This window comes from Drosophila gunungcola, unplaced genomic scaffold (genome assembly GCF_025200985.1).
Source record: "Drosophila gunungcola strain Sukarami unplaced genomic scaffold, Dgunungcola_SK_2 000001F, whole genome shotgun sequence".
NCBI lineage: Eukaryota > Metazoa > Arthropoda > Insecta > Diptera > Drosophilidae > Drosophila > Drosophila gunungcola.
Window position 1 is genome coordinate 6,089,595 of NW_026453197.1, and position 13,365 is coordinate 6,102,959.

Sequence of the window (13,365 nt, forward strand, 5' to 3'; positions counted from 1 at the left end):
GTATTAAAAGATTGATTTCATTTCATCGCTGTGTAGAACTTGTATTTAAAATAATAATGACTTTCTAATTTTTAAGCACGTGGTTCCATTTTCTTTTTTTCCAATCTGCCTTGCAATCAAACATATTTTTTTATGTCAAAATTCCATTGAAATCTAAAGTTGCAGTATACAAATTTTATAACAATTCAAAAATCACAACTTTGAAAAACAAATTTTAACTCAAAAAAGACATTACAACCCTTAAAAAAAAATATTCTTTACTTAATTTAACTTAATTTGGAATATTATTAAAGCCGCTTGAAAGTGTATAAAGGTTTGGCTTAACTTGCAGCTGCCTCACTGCAGGCTTTTTGCATATGGAGAAACTGGGGCAAAAGAGACGGAAACCGAGGGAAACTGGCGAATTCTCTTGTGGTCCCTGGGCTGCCGTGCAAATTCTTGACGTTTTTTCCCACATTAAGTGCATTGTTTTGGGGCTACCGGGCTTGAATGTGGTTCGGTGGTTCGTAGGGCACCTGAAAGATCTGGCTCCATGCAAAACAGCTTGTTAAGCACTTGTGCCTCCAACCACAGCGAAGGCACCAACAAGGTCTCACATTGTGTGCCCGACTTTTGGCTTGTGGACCTCTTTAGGGGCCGGGGCCTTAGACTTCAGCTCCTCGGTCTTATTAAGCTAAGCATAAAAAAAGATCCGAGAGAATGGCTTATAAAAAGGTAGCAATTTCCACGCTTAAGTCGATCACGCATTATTATCATAATCAGTTTGGACAAGGCGGAGTTGCACTCGGGTCATTATTATCATTATCGCTATCAAACTATCACACGATAAAGATTTTTATGTAAAGATTAGGGGAATGAACTGTAAAACGAAAGGAATGTAAGGTCGAAACAGTTCTACTTGTTGAGAGCTTATATTTAATATAGCTGCTATTAAGAGTATGACGAAAATACAAAAATCTCATTTGTGAAAACACGATATCTGGGATTGTAGTGCTAGTTCGTTTTTTACTATAGTTTTTTACATATACTTTTCACACTTTACATGTTAAACATATTTATATATATAAACTGAATTTTAATAGAGAGTAAAAAGGTGAGTAACCAAAAGACACAAATTACATTTGTGATTCTTAAGCATATGCCTAAATGTATTTTTCCTGGGAAGTAAGGTTGATTTTTTATCAAATACAAGCCCACATCTAACCTGCAATAGCCCACTTATATTTTCAGTCGCTTGCCAACCTAAAACACGAAAAGCACATTACTCATACGCCCTGTGGCGGCCTTCTGTTTAGCGAAATGAAATTTTTCTCTTATATTTCATGAAAAGAAACGAGAAGCAACTACAAAATGAACTGAAGCACACACTCTATTTGAAAATTCAATAAAAAAAAACGAAGAAATTGATCAAAATTGAAAATGGGCAATCGCTTTGACCGCCTCCCAAATTCCCTCCTCCGAATTTTGTCCGTGTCTTGGCCGCACTCTTACCAACGTAAACAAATATAGAAAAGTTTCTACTAAGGGAGCTGCCTTCTTCGTTACTGTTCGGATCGGGCTCATAAATATTTAAAAATTAATTTCACAATATGTTGAGGGCCGAATGTGTACTGGTCTGTGAGCGATTTTTCAATTTCATACTTAATTTTATGGCATAAATGCCAAAGTTTCAGTGGCGTGGGAAAAGAAAGAGAGAAAATGCTTGGCTTACATAAGCTGCCATCATATTTTATAGTTCCATGTGAGTTCGTATGTGTGTAAAGTGGTTCTCTAAGGTGCAAAACTGAGTGCCAACGTAATTATATACGACCTCCCACTTCGGGACAAGGAAACGCCTTTTATATTCTAAAACCTTGCACACAGGCATAGCCGATAGATTGTGTATGTAGAGTGACTTTATGGGGGTGAAGCGATTGGGTTGGGGACTCCCAAGAAATACCTTTCATATGTAGCACTTTGCTCCACAGTTATCGTATTTTATGTGCAAGTGCTTCGTTGTCCTGGAGCCAGGACCTCTTTTTTCGGGTTGCCATGCACACGACTCCCCTTTTTACAGCCCCCTTCCCCCCCATTGCCACCCCTCAGGTCATGTAGTTTTGCAACATTTTCTGCACATTTGTGCAGTTTTTCATGTTCCATACTCTGTGCACTAGCACAAGCCAGGATATGAAAATTTTCCAAGCGCAATGAACGAGTCCTGCAGACTGCTTGTGTGTGTGAGAGCGTGTGCGAAAGAGAGGAACTGGGAGAGGAAAAGAGACAGACTGAGTGCATCTGTGTGCGCATTCAAGTTGGGAAAATTGTGCACTTATATTATCATAATGGAAATGCTTTTGACTTGAGTGACCAGGGTTGTCACACTTAAATTATATCAGATAAATAAATTGACAAACATTTGTTCAATGATTACATATTGCAACAAATTTAAAATAAATAAAGCAAATAAAAAGTTTAAAGTCAGAATGGAAAACAAATTTTGCTCTAAATATGTATATTTGTGTTTAAAAACTTACATTTAGCTAGTTTATAAAACTAAATTTAAAAAATGTATATCTTTTAAATACAATTGGAAAAAGGTCGATGTGACTCTTTTCTTTTAAGTATTTGAATTTGAGAGTTAAAAAAGAACCATAAGAACAATAAAAAAAAATGCTATATTTTTTTGTATAAGCTCTTTTATTACAAACAAAACTAAACTCAGCAGAAGATTGGTCGCGTGGTTGAATCCAGAAGCATAATTTTAGAATCTTTTGTAAGAGGTTTCCAATTTGCATTAATGAAACCCTGATTAAAAAATATTTAATATTTTATTCATCTACAAGTTTTCTTACCTCCAATTTGGTGGCAACCCAGTTTTAAGCACCTCTATCCTGCAACTCTGTACGTAAATGCAAGTGAAGCCAACTGTGCCACACCGTCCCTTGCCTTTCCCTACACAAACATATATACCTCACGACCCACCACCCCCCTTGGAAGCCCTAGGCAGCCATTGTATTCTGATTGTGCGCCTTACGGCCCAGGACTCCTTCAGGGCTTATATATATTTCTGTGTGTGTGTGCGAGCGTGGAGAGATGGAAAAATATTATTTTTCATAAATTTTAAAATATACCACGGGCAAGAAAGGGAGAGAGAGAGAGAAAATCTTGTGTGAGCGACTTTTGTCCTGCTTTCTCTGTGTATAACGGTAAATGGTAGCTATACATGGATATATATGTATATGTACACATCGAAGGCAAAGTAGAGGAAAATGTATGCAACATTTTACAATGCAAAAGCCATTTACTTGGGTAGCGAAGGAAAGGGAGATGGAAAATGAAGAACCTAAGAAAGAAAGAGAAAAGGACCTTTTGCTTCTGTGTGTGTGTGTGTGTGTGTGTGAGGCAGTCAGCATATGAAAAATGAAAAGTCACAACTGCGAAACGGAAAATAAGAAAAGAATACCGTTGAAATACAGCCTTAGGAAAGAAAAAAATATTTCTTCTCTTTGTTTCCCTATATACAACATATTCCACCCGCAAACACTTATATACACATAAACATTATGGGAAACTTTCAACTTTTATGTCGCCTCGTCCACGGTGGGTAATGTAAATAAAAAGAGACAGGAAATGCTTGCGATATGTATGAGCACACAAAAAAAGGAAAAGTGCAAAATTCTAAAAAGTTTCCACAAAATGTGGGGAGAGTGGATGATCTGGCAAGAACCATAACTTAGGGAGCCGTCAGCTTAGCTTTGTTGGTTGGTTCTTAGGAGCTCGCCCTTCAATATGAAAAATAAGGGAAGGAGATGCATGTCGGGATGGGCGACATTTTTAAGTTTTATGGGGCGTATACGGAATGTTAGAAATGGCAGATTTAGAGGTGTTTTTTGTATATGGCAGAGAAACTAAAACCGTTTTTCGTTTAATTAAAAGTATAAAATAATACATTTGTAAAGAGTTTTTTATTAATTTTTAAATGTGAGAGGTAATAAATAATAATACAAGTTTAAAACAAAGCCAACGCTAATTTTAATAACAACAACCCCAATATACTAAAAAACATTGAAAATATATAAATTTAAAAGCTGCTGTAAGCTTGTTAATAGTAAATAAAATTATTTCTCTAAGTATACATATAAATTTACAATAATATTTTGACTTTAATCTGAAATTCGTTGCTTTATTTATTTATTTTTAAATGTTTTTGGTATCATTTATTGTAATATTTTCAAAATGCAACTTGCATCAAAGAAATGTTTTAATGTTTATGTTTAATATTCCGTTAAACACCTTTATTTTTCAACTATTTAAAGAAGACTTAGTAGATATTCCATGAATAGTTGGGCACACTTCCCAGAACCTACCACCACAAACTATCTTGTTTTAGGGCCAAGTCTATCGGCTAGTTGGACCTAACCATCGACATCTTAAATGCTTACAAAACAGAAAATACAAAACAAAATAGTGGAGAAGTGGTGGAGGGGCGTTAAAGAAACCAAAACACAAGCAGACGGGCAGACAAGTGAATAGAAGTGACAAACCAAAAATAAAAGGGCCAAGGAGGAGAATTTCCTCGGCGCTAATCAATGAAATTAAAGCTGCGGCCGGGAGGAAATAACTTTAAGGACTCACTACAGAGTGAAGGGACACAGGGGGGTGTGGCACAGATAAAATAGTGAGCGAGACGCTGCCAACTTTAATGAACGGAAATTAGCAGTCGCTGCTTTCAAAGGCAAAGTCAAAAGGTAAAGGGCCTCGCTCTCTCTTTTTTTCCAGCATCTGTACGCGGCGAATTCGCACACAAACTCAAGAAAGCGGCGAAAGGGAGAGCGAGCATGCGCCGCGGAGAGCGCCAAAACTCCAAGGCGATTGGCTGCCGGCTGCCCACTTTTTGTGTGTGTGGGTGAATGGGAGAGAGCGGGCTTGTGGATATGGATATTTCCCCAGCCAAGATTGTTACCTCTTCCTCCTCTCACTCTCTCTGCTCAGGCATAAACAAACCATTTTGAATAAAATCAACAGCAGTGGCAACAACACAACAACACAGTTGCAATAATGTGGATCCCAAGTTACCGAATGAGAAAAATCTTCTGATGCTGGCTCTACACTCAGAGATTTTTTAATACTAATGAAATTAATTTTCAACTATGCACAAATCACAAAATCAATATATCAATTTTTAATTTGCTTTCCCAATTTTTTTTCAGAAAGGGTTTCACTTACTTTCTTTTTTTTACTAAAATTTTGATTTTTTTACTTATACCTAATTTTTTTAAATTAAAGATATTATCAATTAAGTCTACTCCAGATATTGAAAGGTAAGACAATATATTTTTGTGAAAGCTATTAAAGAATACATAAAAGCTCGATTATCCTTTATTATTTTAATACAAATCTTTATAATAAACATATTTTTAAAGGAAGAAAAACTGATCTTTTTTTGCAGTGCATAGTTAAAAGCTGCTGCTTCTTTTTCTAGCGTTTGTTCAGCTAGTACTTCTCTTCTTCTAGCTGCTTTGGCCTGGTCAAGTTGCATTCAATTGCAGTTTTTCAGTTGCCACTCCGTTGGCCGTTTGTCGGTTGTCGTCTTCCGCGACTTTTCTTGTTTTTTCTCGACTTTTTATCTTGGCCGTGTGTGCGTGACTCCAACAACAACTATCGGAGGACGCCTCTTGTAATTATTTTAATTTATGCGTTTATCGCTTTTTGCCTTTAGCCGCCGTTTTGTGGCCGCTTCATCGGTTGCTGTTGGTTCTCTTACTTCATTTGCTTTTTTGTACCTTGACATACGCATTTTGACAGCGCACCGAATAATTCGCGGTTCTGCCATCATTGCATTGCCAATTTTATTACTTCGTTGATTTTTCGAGTTGTTTTACATGGCGTATGCGTAACGCGAGCTTTGCTGTGACAAGTGCATTGCCGTCGGAAAATATAAATAACACTAGATATAGTTTCGAGAGGATTTCCTTACATTTATATTAAAATAATTTTTAGAAACTCTTTGTAAGAAAAAGTCTACTATAAATTATTTCTGTCTTGCAGTAAAAAATATAAACAATTTTTGAAGCAAACACAAGAAAAATAGCAAAAGAATGATACTTCAAATCCACTTAATTAATAATTATGAAAAAAATAATAATGTCCTATCTTCAAACATTCTTAAAGGAAAATAGCGTTACGTTATTAGCGAATACTTAATTAGTAAAAAGTAAATACACTTAAATAATTCTATAATAAGTTTTAAACTTTTTTAAACCCTGTATATTTACTTATAAACGAACATTTATAGATATTTTTATTTTTTAGACCCTTCAAAGTCCATCTCCCTTTTTTTATAAATTTTCATGCCGCTCTAAACTACAAATCAACTTAGGAGCCCCCATATTATTTCTCCCCTGAGCGCACAGAAGCAGCGGCAGTCAATACATACATAATTTGGAATCCGATAAGAGCCACCCATCCGTATGTACGTAAAACACCACACACACACAGACAGCCATGTCCCACCCACACAATACACGCTTTTGATTTTAAAACCTCCTGCAAAAAAAAAAAACAGCGAGAGAAAGAAGCAGGAAAAACGAAGTTAAACGCCCCAAAACACCCACGCACCACCCCCTCCACCTGTTTTATAGTCCCTCCTCCACCCCCTCACACACACCATCGCAAAACACTCGCACACTCACTCACTCTCTCCAACAACTTCTATAAAAAAAAAAGTATTTTTTGTACTCGCTTGACATTTTGTGGATACGTCGGACGTCGTCGGAAGTCGTCGCGAACTTGCCTTCTTTTTGCTCTTTCTCTTTTTTTACTGTGTTTTTTTTTTTTACTTTTTGCCCATATCTCCTTGCGCGTTTTTTTAAGTCAGTCGTTTGTCGGAAGTCAATCAAAAAGCGTGTCTCGGAGAATTGTCCCAAAAGGCAGAGATCACCTCACCTCACCTTTCCTCCCAGAAACTCCAGCAAGGGCGTGAAACTGACGCGATTCTCGTTGGCAATTACAATTAATAAAAGTGTGGCAAAATAAACAATTAAATTATAATTCACGAGGGCAAAAAACTAAACTAAAAAGAAATAAGGAAAAGGGAAAAGGAAAACCAGAAAGGAGGTGCGCCATCTTCCAGCCCAAGTAAGTGCACTTCTCTTTGAGACCGTATGAGTGTGTCAAGGAGCTTGTCTTGTAACGCCCACACTCAATTGGATCGATGGATCAGCTGCATTCAGCTGCAAGAACGGCGAGGAGCTGAGTTTCTTCTGGCTTGTCAGCTTCTTAATGAGGTTGTCCCCAGTGTGTGCCTGTATTTCTGCGTCCTTAATTGGCCATATGTGTTTGAGGGCCAACAAGTGTCCCGATATGGCTGACAATTGCAGTTAGGCAAGCGAACTAAATCCATCAGAGATCTTAGCCAGAATTTCGCTAGGCCCAAAAAAATTTTGACAACTACAAGACAAACCTTAATAGCAAAATCTGAAATTCTTAACTTTAGCTTCTTAACACTTTGTCAATATAACTATTTTAAAACTTTAATTAATAATAGAACAGTATGTAGAAATTTGACTTCTACTTATAGACTTTTTTAAAAACAATTTTTTTATGGATATATTTTTGAAACGTGATTTTCAATGACTCAATTTTATATTCAAGTTTTCAAACTTCATAAAACTAATAAAGTTATTCAATACTTAAAACTTTGGCCAGGCTTTTTGATATATTAATGAATATTTGGAATAGTTTTTAATGAGAGCAATACCATCCAAGTTTAAGCAAAATTAAGAAATTTGTATTTTATTTTGAAATTAAAGAACTTAACTTCATCTTTCGAATTATAATACTTTTAAAATATATTTTACTTGTGTTCACGAATATTATTTATAGCCAAAATACTAAAAACAACATATAAACAAACTTTAAGTAAATTATATAAAACAACAATATATTTTGGCTTAAAAACGAATCTAGTTTTCTTGAAAACTATCTTTAACTTGATGTTAGACCTTAATGAGCTAGCTTAGGTATCCCACTTATATTTTTGTGAGCTGTTAAATGCTCCACTCCTGGCAATGATTCGATAATCACGACAAACAATTTCTCAACCTAAAGTCGACAAATCACATCATGAAACTTAGTTCCCTCGTATCTTTACAACCAAACTGTGTACACCCAATGGGAAATTATAAAAACACACTTCTCAAATTGGAGACAAACAATCGCAATGTTCGGTATTATGCGATATGCGATACGATCCCAACTGGAGTAAGCAATTGTGTTTAATTTTAAAACAAGATAAAGTTAAACAAAAATAGCTAAAGCCCCATATCGGGCCAATAAGAAATTACCGGCTCGATTGGGAATTATTGAAAGTAGCAGTGTGGCAAAAGCGACTGCATTTAGTCGGCGTCCACTTTGATGTAGCCGGTATATCGATTCTTGGCAATTGGTTGCTGACATGCAAAGAACATAATTTACCGACTGGCAAAATTGATAAACAATCTTCGTGTGGCACTTTGGCTGTGGCCAATTTGCCGTCGATACTGACAACTCAATTGATTTGTTTACAAGTGCCATTAATGTTAGTTTGCCGCGTCCCGCCTCTATAAATGGTTAAGGTTATGTATGTATGTAAATGCCCCCTCCTCACCATTTCCATAAACTCGATGCACTTTTCAGCGCCATATCTTATCTGTGCGGTGACTTGTTGTTCGGGGCATTTGATCGTCATCGCAGCTCGTTCTCCTCCTCGATGTAGTTTAATTTTCCATTTCTATTTCCTTTGATTTCATCGCCTTTCGCTGTGATTTTTCGACTCCCACCCAGTTCTTCCTCGGGGCCCTTATCACATTTGACTTCAATTTGTTTTCAATTTACAACAATTTCGTTTCAAGCCACAATTGGTAAATATGCCCGTCAGTTTGCCCATTTTTTTCGTTTCTGTTTGCATAATAATACAAAGTTGAAGTTTTATTGCCTTTTATGGTGTCTACTGCTGTAAAGTTTTATACAACCACTTTAGAGCTGATTTGACAGGCCATGGGAAAGTTGAAAGAAAATGTTTGGATTGGCCAAAGGCAAATTCGAGGAGAGTAAATATGCAAGCTATTCAAATTTTGATAGTGATAATGACCTGTAAGTTAACTAACCTGTAATAAAGATTAATAAGGCAAAAATTGATTAATTCAGGAGTATAGCTTTTTGCGGGATAAGTCCTATCAATCGCAAATGGCGGTGACAGGCCAACTCACTCAAATAGCAGGAAGCAAACTTAACTGGGTAAATTTGTATGCAAACATCAGTTTCCAGCTGCAAGCGTCAAAAGTCTGGTGGTAATTTCACGTGAAGTAGAATGCTATGGGAAAATCAATTACTTCCGCCACCAAGTTGTATAGATCACTGCGTTACATATTTAATAACAGCTTTTTAAAATGCACTTAACAGCAAATTAAGCTTTCAGCAGAAGAAGACATTTTTAATTATCGACCGTTTGCAGGCAGGAGGCAGGAATATATATCGCCAGCGGTCCATGGGTCAATATCATAATCTGAGACAGCAACCGGAGCGGCAAACAAGTCGCCACAGGCAGCAAGGAGCAGTAGAGGTTCCCATAAATCAAAGCGACGCAATTTGCTGCTGACGAACTGCAACGCAACAGCAGCAACAGCAGCAACAAGAGCAACATCAGCAGCAGCAGCAGCAGCACCAACTATGCCATTACTGCTGGCAACAACACTGTCCAACAATTCCCATCATCAACGCTTGAGCTCAACAGCAGCAACAGCAGCAACAGCAACAACAGCAACAGCAGCAGCCATGTTGCTGACGTCGCCGACAGCAGCAACTCATTGCCTTGCAACAGCAACATCGGCGGCAGGTGTTAATGTTCAAATTACTGGCCAAGGCGTTTCAGCAACTCTGGTCGACGATCAACTGCAACTGCCGGCAATGGCAGCATCAGCGGCTAATTATGCCGCTAACGTTGGCCATTTGAATGGCTTTAACCCTAAAGACAACTGCCCACCAGTTCCACCCACCAAGGAGGCTTTTGAGGGATTGCTACGCCTGCCGCAGATTCAAGTCAAGCAGGAATTTATGGAGTCGCCGCCGGAGAGAGTCGCCTGCAGTCCCATGAACCACCAGCAGGCAGCAGCAACATCAGGTGAGTTGTCCCTGCTCATGGGAAAGGGAATATGTTGTAAGCTTAATAAGCCATACATCGATAGAGGGCTCAATAGCGTGGCGTATGTTATTAAACAAACCATTCCTAATTTGATAAGGCTTAGAATATTTTAGCAACAGGCGATCATACAAATTCATTAAAGCCACCCTCATATAGGCACTCTTAATTAATTGACCCTTACTTATTATTTCGTTTTTCTTTAACACCATATCTTAAAATTCTTGACTTAAAAATTATTAGAGCAAAACACTGATTTTAATATTAAAAATAGAGTGTTTCGCCACATTTATTTTATTTGTTTAGTTATTATTATCCTGACGCTACAAGTATAATACTTTTACATTAGAGCGCCAGTCGGTTTTGGTTTCATGTAATTTAAAATGTTCAACATATCGAACCGACAATAAAATGAATTAATATATATGATAAATAATACAAACTGAAAACTACAAATTCCCAAATAGGGTATTATTTATATTTTATTTTTAAACTAATATTGATTTATTTAATGATGATATAGGAGCCTTGCATTATTTTCTAATAACACTACAGCCTATTAACTACCTCCCAATTCCCCTGCCAAAAAGCGTCCACTCAAACGCATATGTGTATTTAAAAACCCGTTAAGTGAAAAATGAGGTATTTACAACGTGTTAACAAGAACACAGCCATTTTTCACAGCCTTCAACCCAAGAAACAAGCCTCAAGAACCCCTTTTGCAAAAGAAAAACTCGTGCCAAACGCATGCTTATGGGATTTTCCATTTTTTATGCATCGAAACAGATTTCATTTTTTATTGGCAAAGGGTCGTCGTCATCTTGATAGAGCTGAAAAAAAAAAAGATGCGACACAAGGGACTTGGGACCCGGGCTAATATTGCAATAGAGACGCCCTGTGCCACGAGTGCGAACATTTATGAAGATTGAAAGGGTTGTCAAACACTTCATCCGTCTTAAGGGACAAGGACAAGGACAAGGAGAACCACAAGGGGTTGAAGAGGGTGCCACACATCCTGTTGCTCCTGCTCAACCAAAAAAAGGGGTGCAACATCTTGTTTTCTTTCGATTATTGAAATTGCCATTTTGCCGTTTGATGATCTCACTCGGGGGACACGAAAACACTTTATGTGACCTCAATTGTATTCAAAGGCAAGCGAACCGAAACCCCTATTTAAACATATTTAAAATGAACTCATTACCATTCATCTTCATATGTAAATCCATTTCCTCTGCTCCAGCTCGGAAATGCTCTCCTGACATGCAAAACCCCCAAAAAAAAGCATACATCTTTAAGTGCGCAATTATCAAAAATTTAAAGTAAAACAATGGAAGGGGAGCACAAAACGAATAATCCCAACACGCGACCGGAAATTAAAGTCGATTTAGGCAAATGTAACCCACCGAAGTTGGTTTCTTTGATTAGATTTTCTGTTAGATGTTCGTGATATTCACCTAGGCCCAAGATCGTTAGCATTTGAGGCAATCCATCACCCAAGTCTTAGGCAAGCTTCCAATTATGATTTGAACAATAATTTGCCATAAATGAGCCACCAGTCCCATACAATGGCACATCAACGGCACATACATCAGGGAAAATGCTACGGAAAGCTAATAGATGCAATCCAAAGACAGAGATTTTAAGTAGCAAAATAATGGCTAAATAAATAATATAGTCTTCATTTTCCCGTTTAATATTTTTAAACTTTTAGTGAACCTTCATCGAAATATTGTGAAACTATTTACATTTAATTATAAAAATGTTTTACACTTTGTTATAATAAACTTAATTAGTAACATACTAATATATTGCGCCAAGCCAGTAAAGATCTCTTGACATCACGGAAATCGCCACAACTTTCAGCTTACTCTGGAACATTTTTATCAAGACATCAGGAAGTATCACAAGCCTTACCCCATTGCTCACTGAATGGTATTCAAAATAAGTGCAGTTGCTGCCAGCAAGTGCCGGAAATGCAAAGAAAAGAAAACATTGGGATGCATCCCCATCCCAACTTCTAGAACTTCTAGATCTGTGAGAACATGAGGCCGGGATAACAAAAGGGAAACGGCGTTAGGAACTCAGACATTTCATTCAGAACGGACTCGGATTTATCTCGCCAATCTGCACCAGCCAGCGATGAACTGTCAGTCGGAGATGCTCAATGCATCGCAGCATGAATGAAAATAATTATGATAATTGCAACTGCCACGAGATCGTATGAAATGGGCTAGATATAGGGTCTTGAGTTCCCAACTAATTGCAGGCTCGCTGGCATCGTGGACCGCAAAAGCAATTCGTTGGTTGTGTCTGAGGAAAACCCAATAAGTCCATTGTTGCGCTTAATTATTGTCGAAATTCAAATTGAAATGGTTGGGTTACCTGCCACCAGCTCCTCTACCTGTCTTAGCAGCTCAATCATTTATCTTCCTGAGATGCGCGAAATTTGAATGCTCAACGACTGCACCTGATCTCTCTATAAACGCATCTCCATATGATCTTTTGTCGATCTCTTCCCCATTCCCTCTATATTCATGAAAAAAATGGGGTTTTCTTGTGTGGAAATTAGATCCTATTTGGCCCAGCGTGTGATTAGCGCGTCCCTTTGATCCACGCTGATGTGCGGCTGTCGGATGCATTTGATTTATATTCAATTGAGGTTCTCTGACGGAACCCAGACAGATTCTGCCTGCCGCAGCAATTAAATTCAAATCAAACATTTATTTAAATTTTATGCACCGGTTGGTGGTTGATTGAATTGCATTGAACTCCGATTTTCTGAGCTTCTGAAGATGAGCCTCGATTCGAGATGGTAGGGAAATGATTTTATCTGTATATCTTAGATACATTAATGAACTTTAAAGCTTTTGTTTGACAATTAGAACGATTTGTTATTGACAAAGCATTGAAATGTGCTAAAAGATTTGTGAAAGAATACCTTATTGGGTACAAAACAAACCTAATTTTTGCCTTCAACCTTTTAAAAATACCCACAAATATCTGTAAAAGTTTATCATGAGTCAAAACGTTTAGTCTTGGTTACTTTATTTGTGTCGGCCATAGTTAATATTTAATAAAATACATTTTTAAACAATATTTTTGTAATTTTCCTGGAATTTTAACGCTATATATTGCTAAGTAGAAGTGGCCACCCTACATTACACCATTTCATATAAAAGCTATGAAGTATTTTAGAAAATAACTAAGTA

The 13,365-nt window shown here is 37.3% G+C and overlaps 1 protein-coding gene across 1 annotated transcript in view; it reads left to right on the forward strand.

Moving 5' to 3' along the window:
- Window positions 1–5,569: 5,569 nt before the first annotated feature.
- LOC128261560 (POU domain protein 2) overlaps window positions 5,570–13,365 on the forward strand; it is a 32,063-nt gene continuing 24,267 nt past the window's right edge. The window contains exons 1-3 of the mRNA XM_052995324.1: window positions 5,570–5,656; window positions 6,942–7,116; window positions 9,473–10,138. Coding sequence (XP_052851284.1) covers window positions 9,688–10,138 — 451 coding nt within the window. The 5' untranslated portion in view covers window positions 5,570–5,656; window positions 6,942–7,116; window positions 9,473–9,687. The remainder of the gene's footprint in view (window positions 5,657–6,941; window positions 7,117–9,472; window positions 10,139–13,365) is intronic.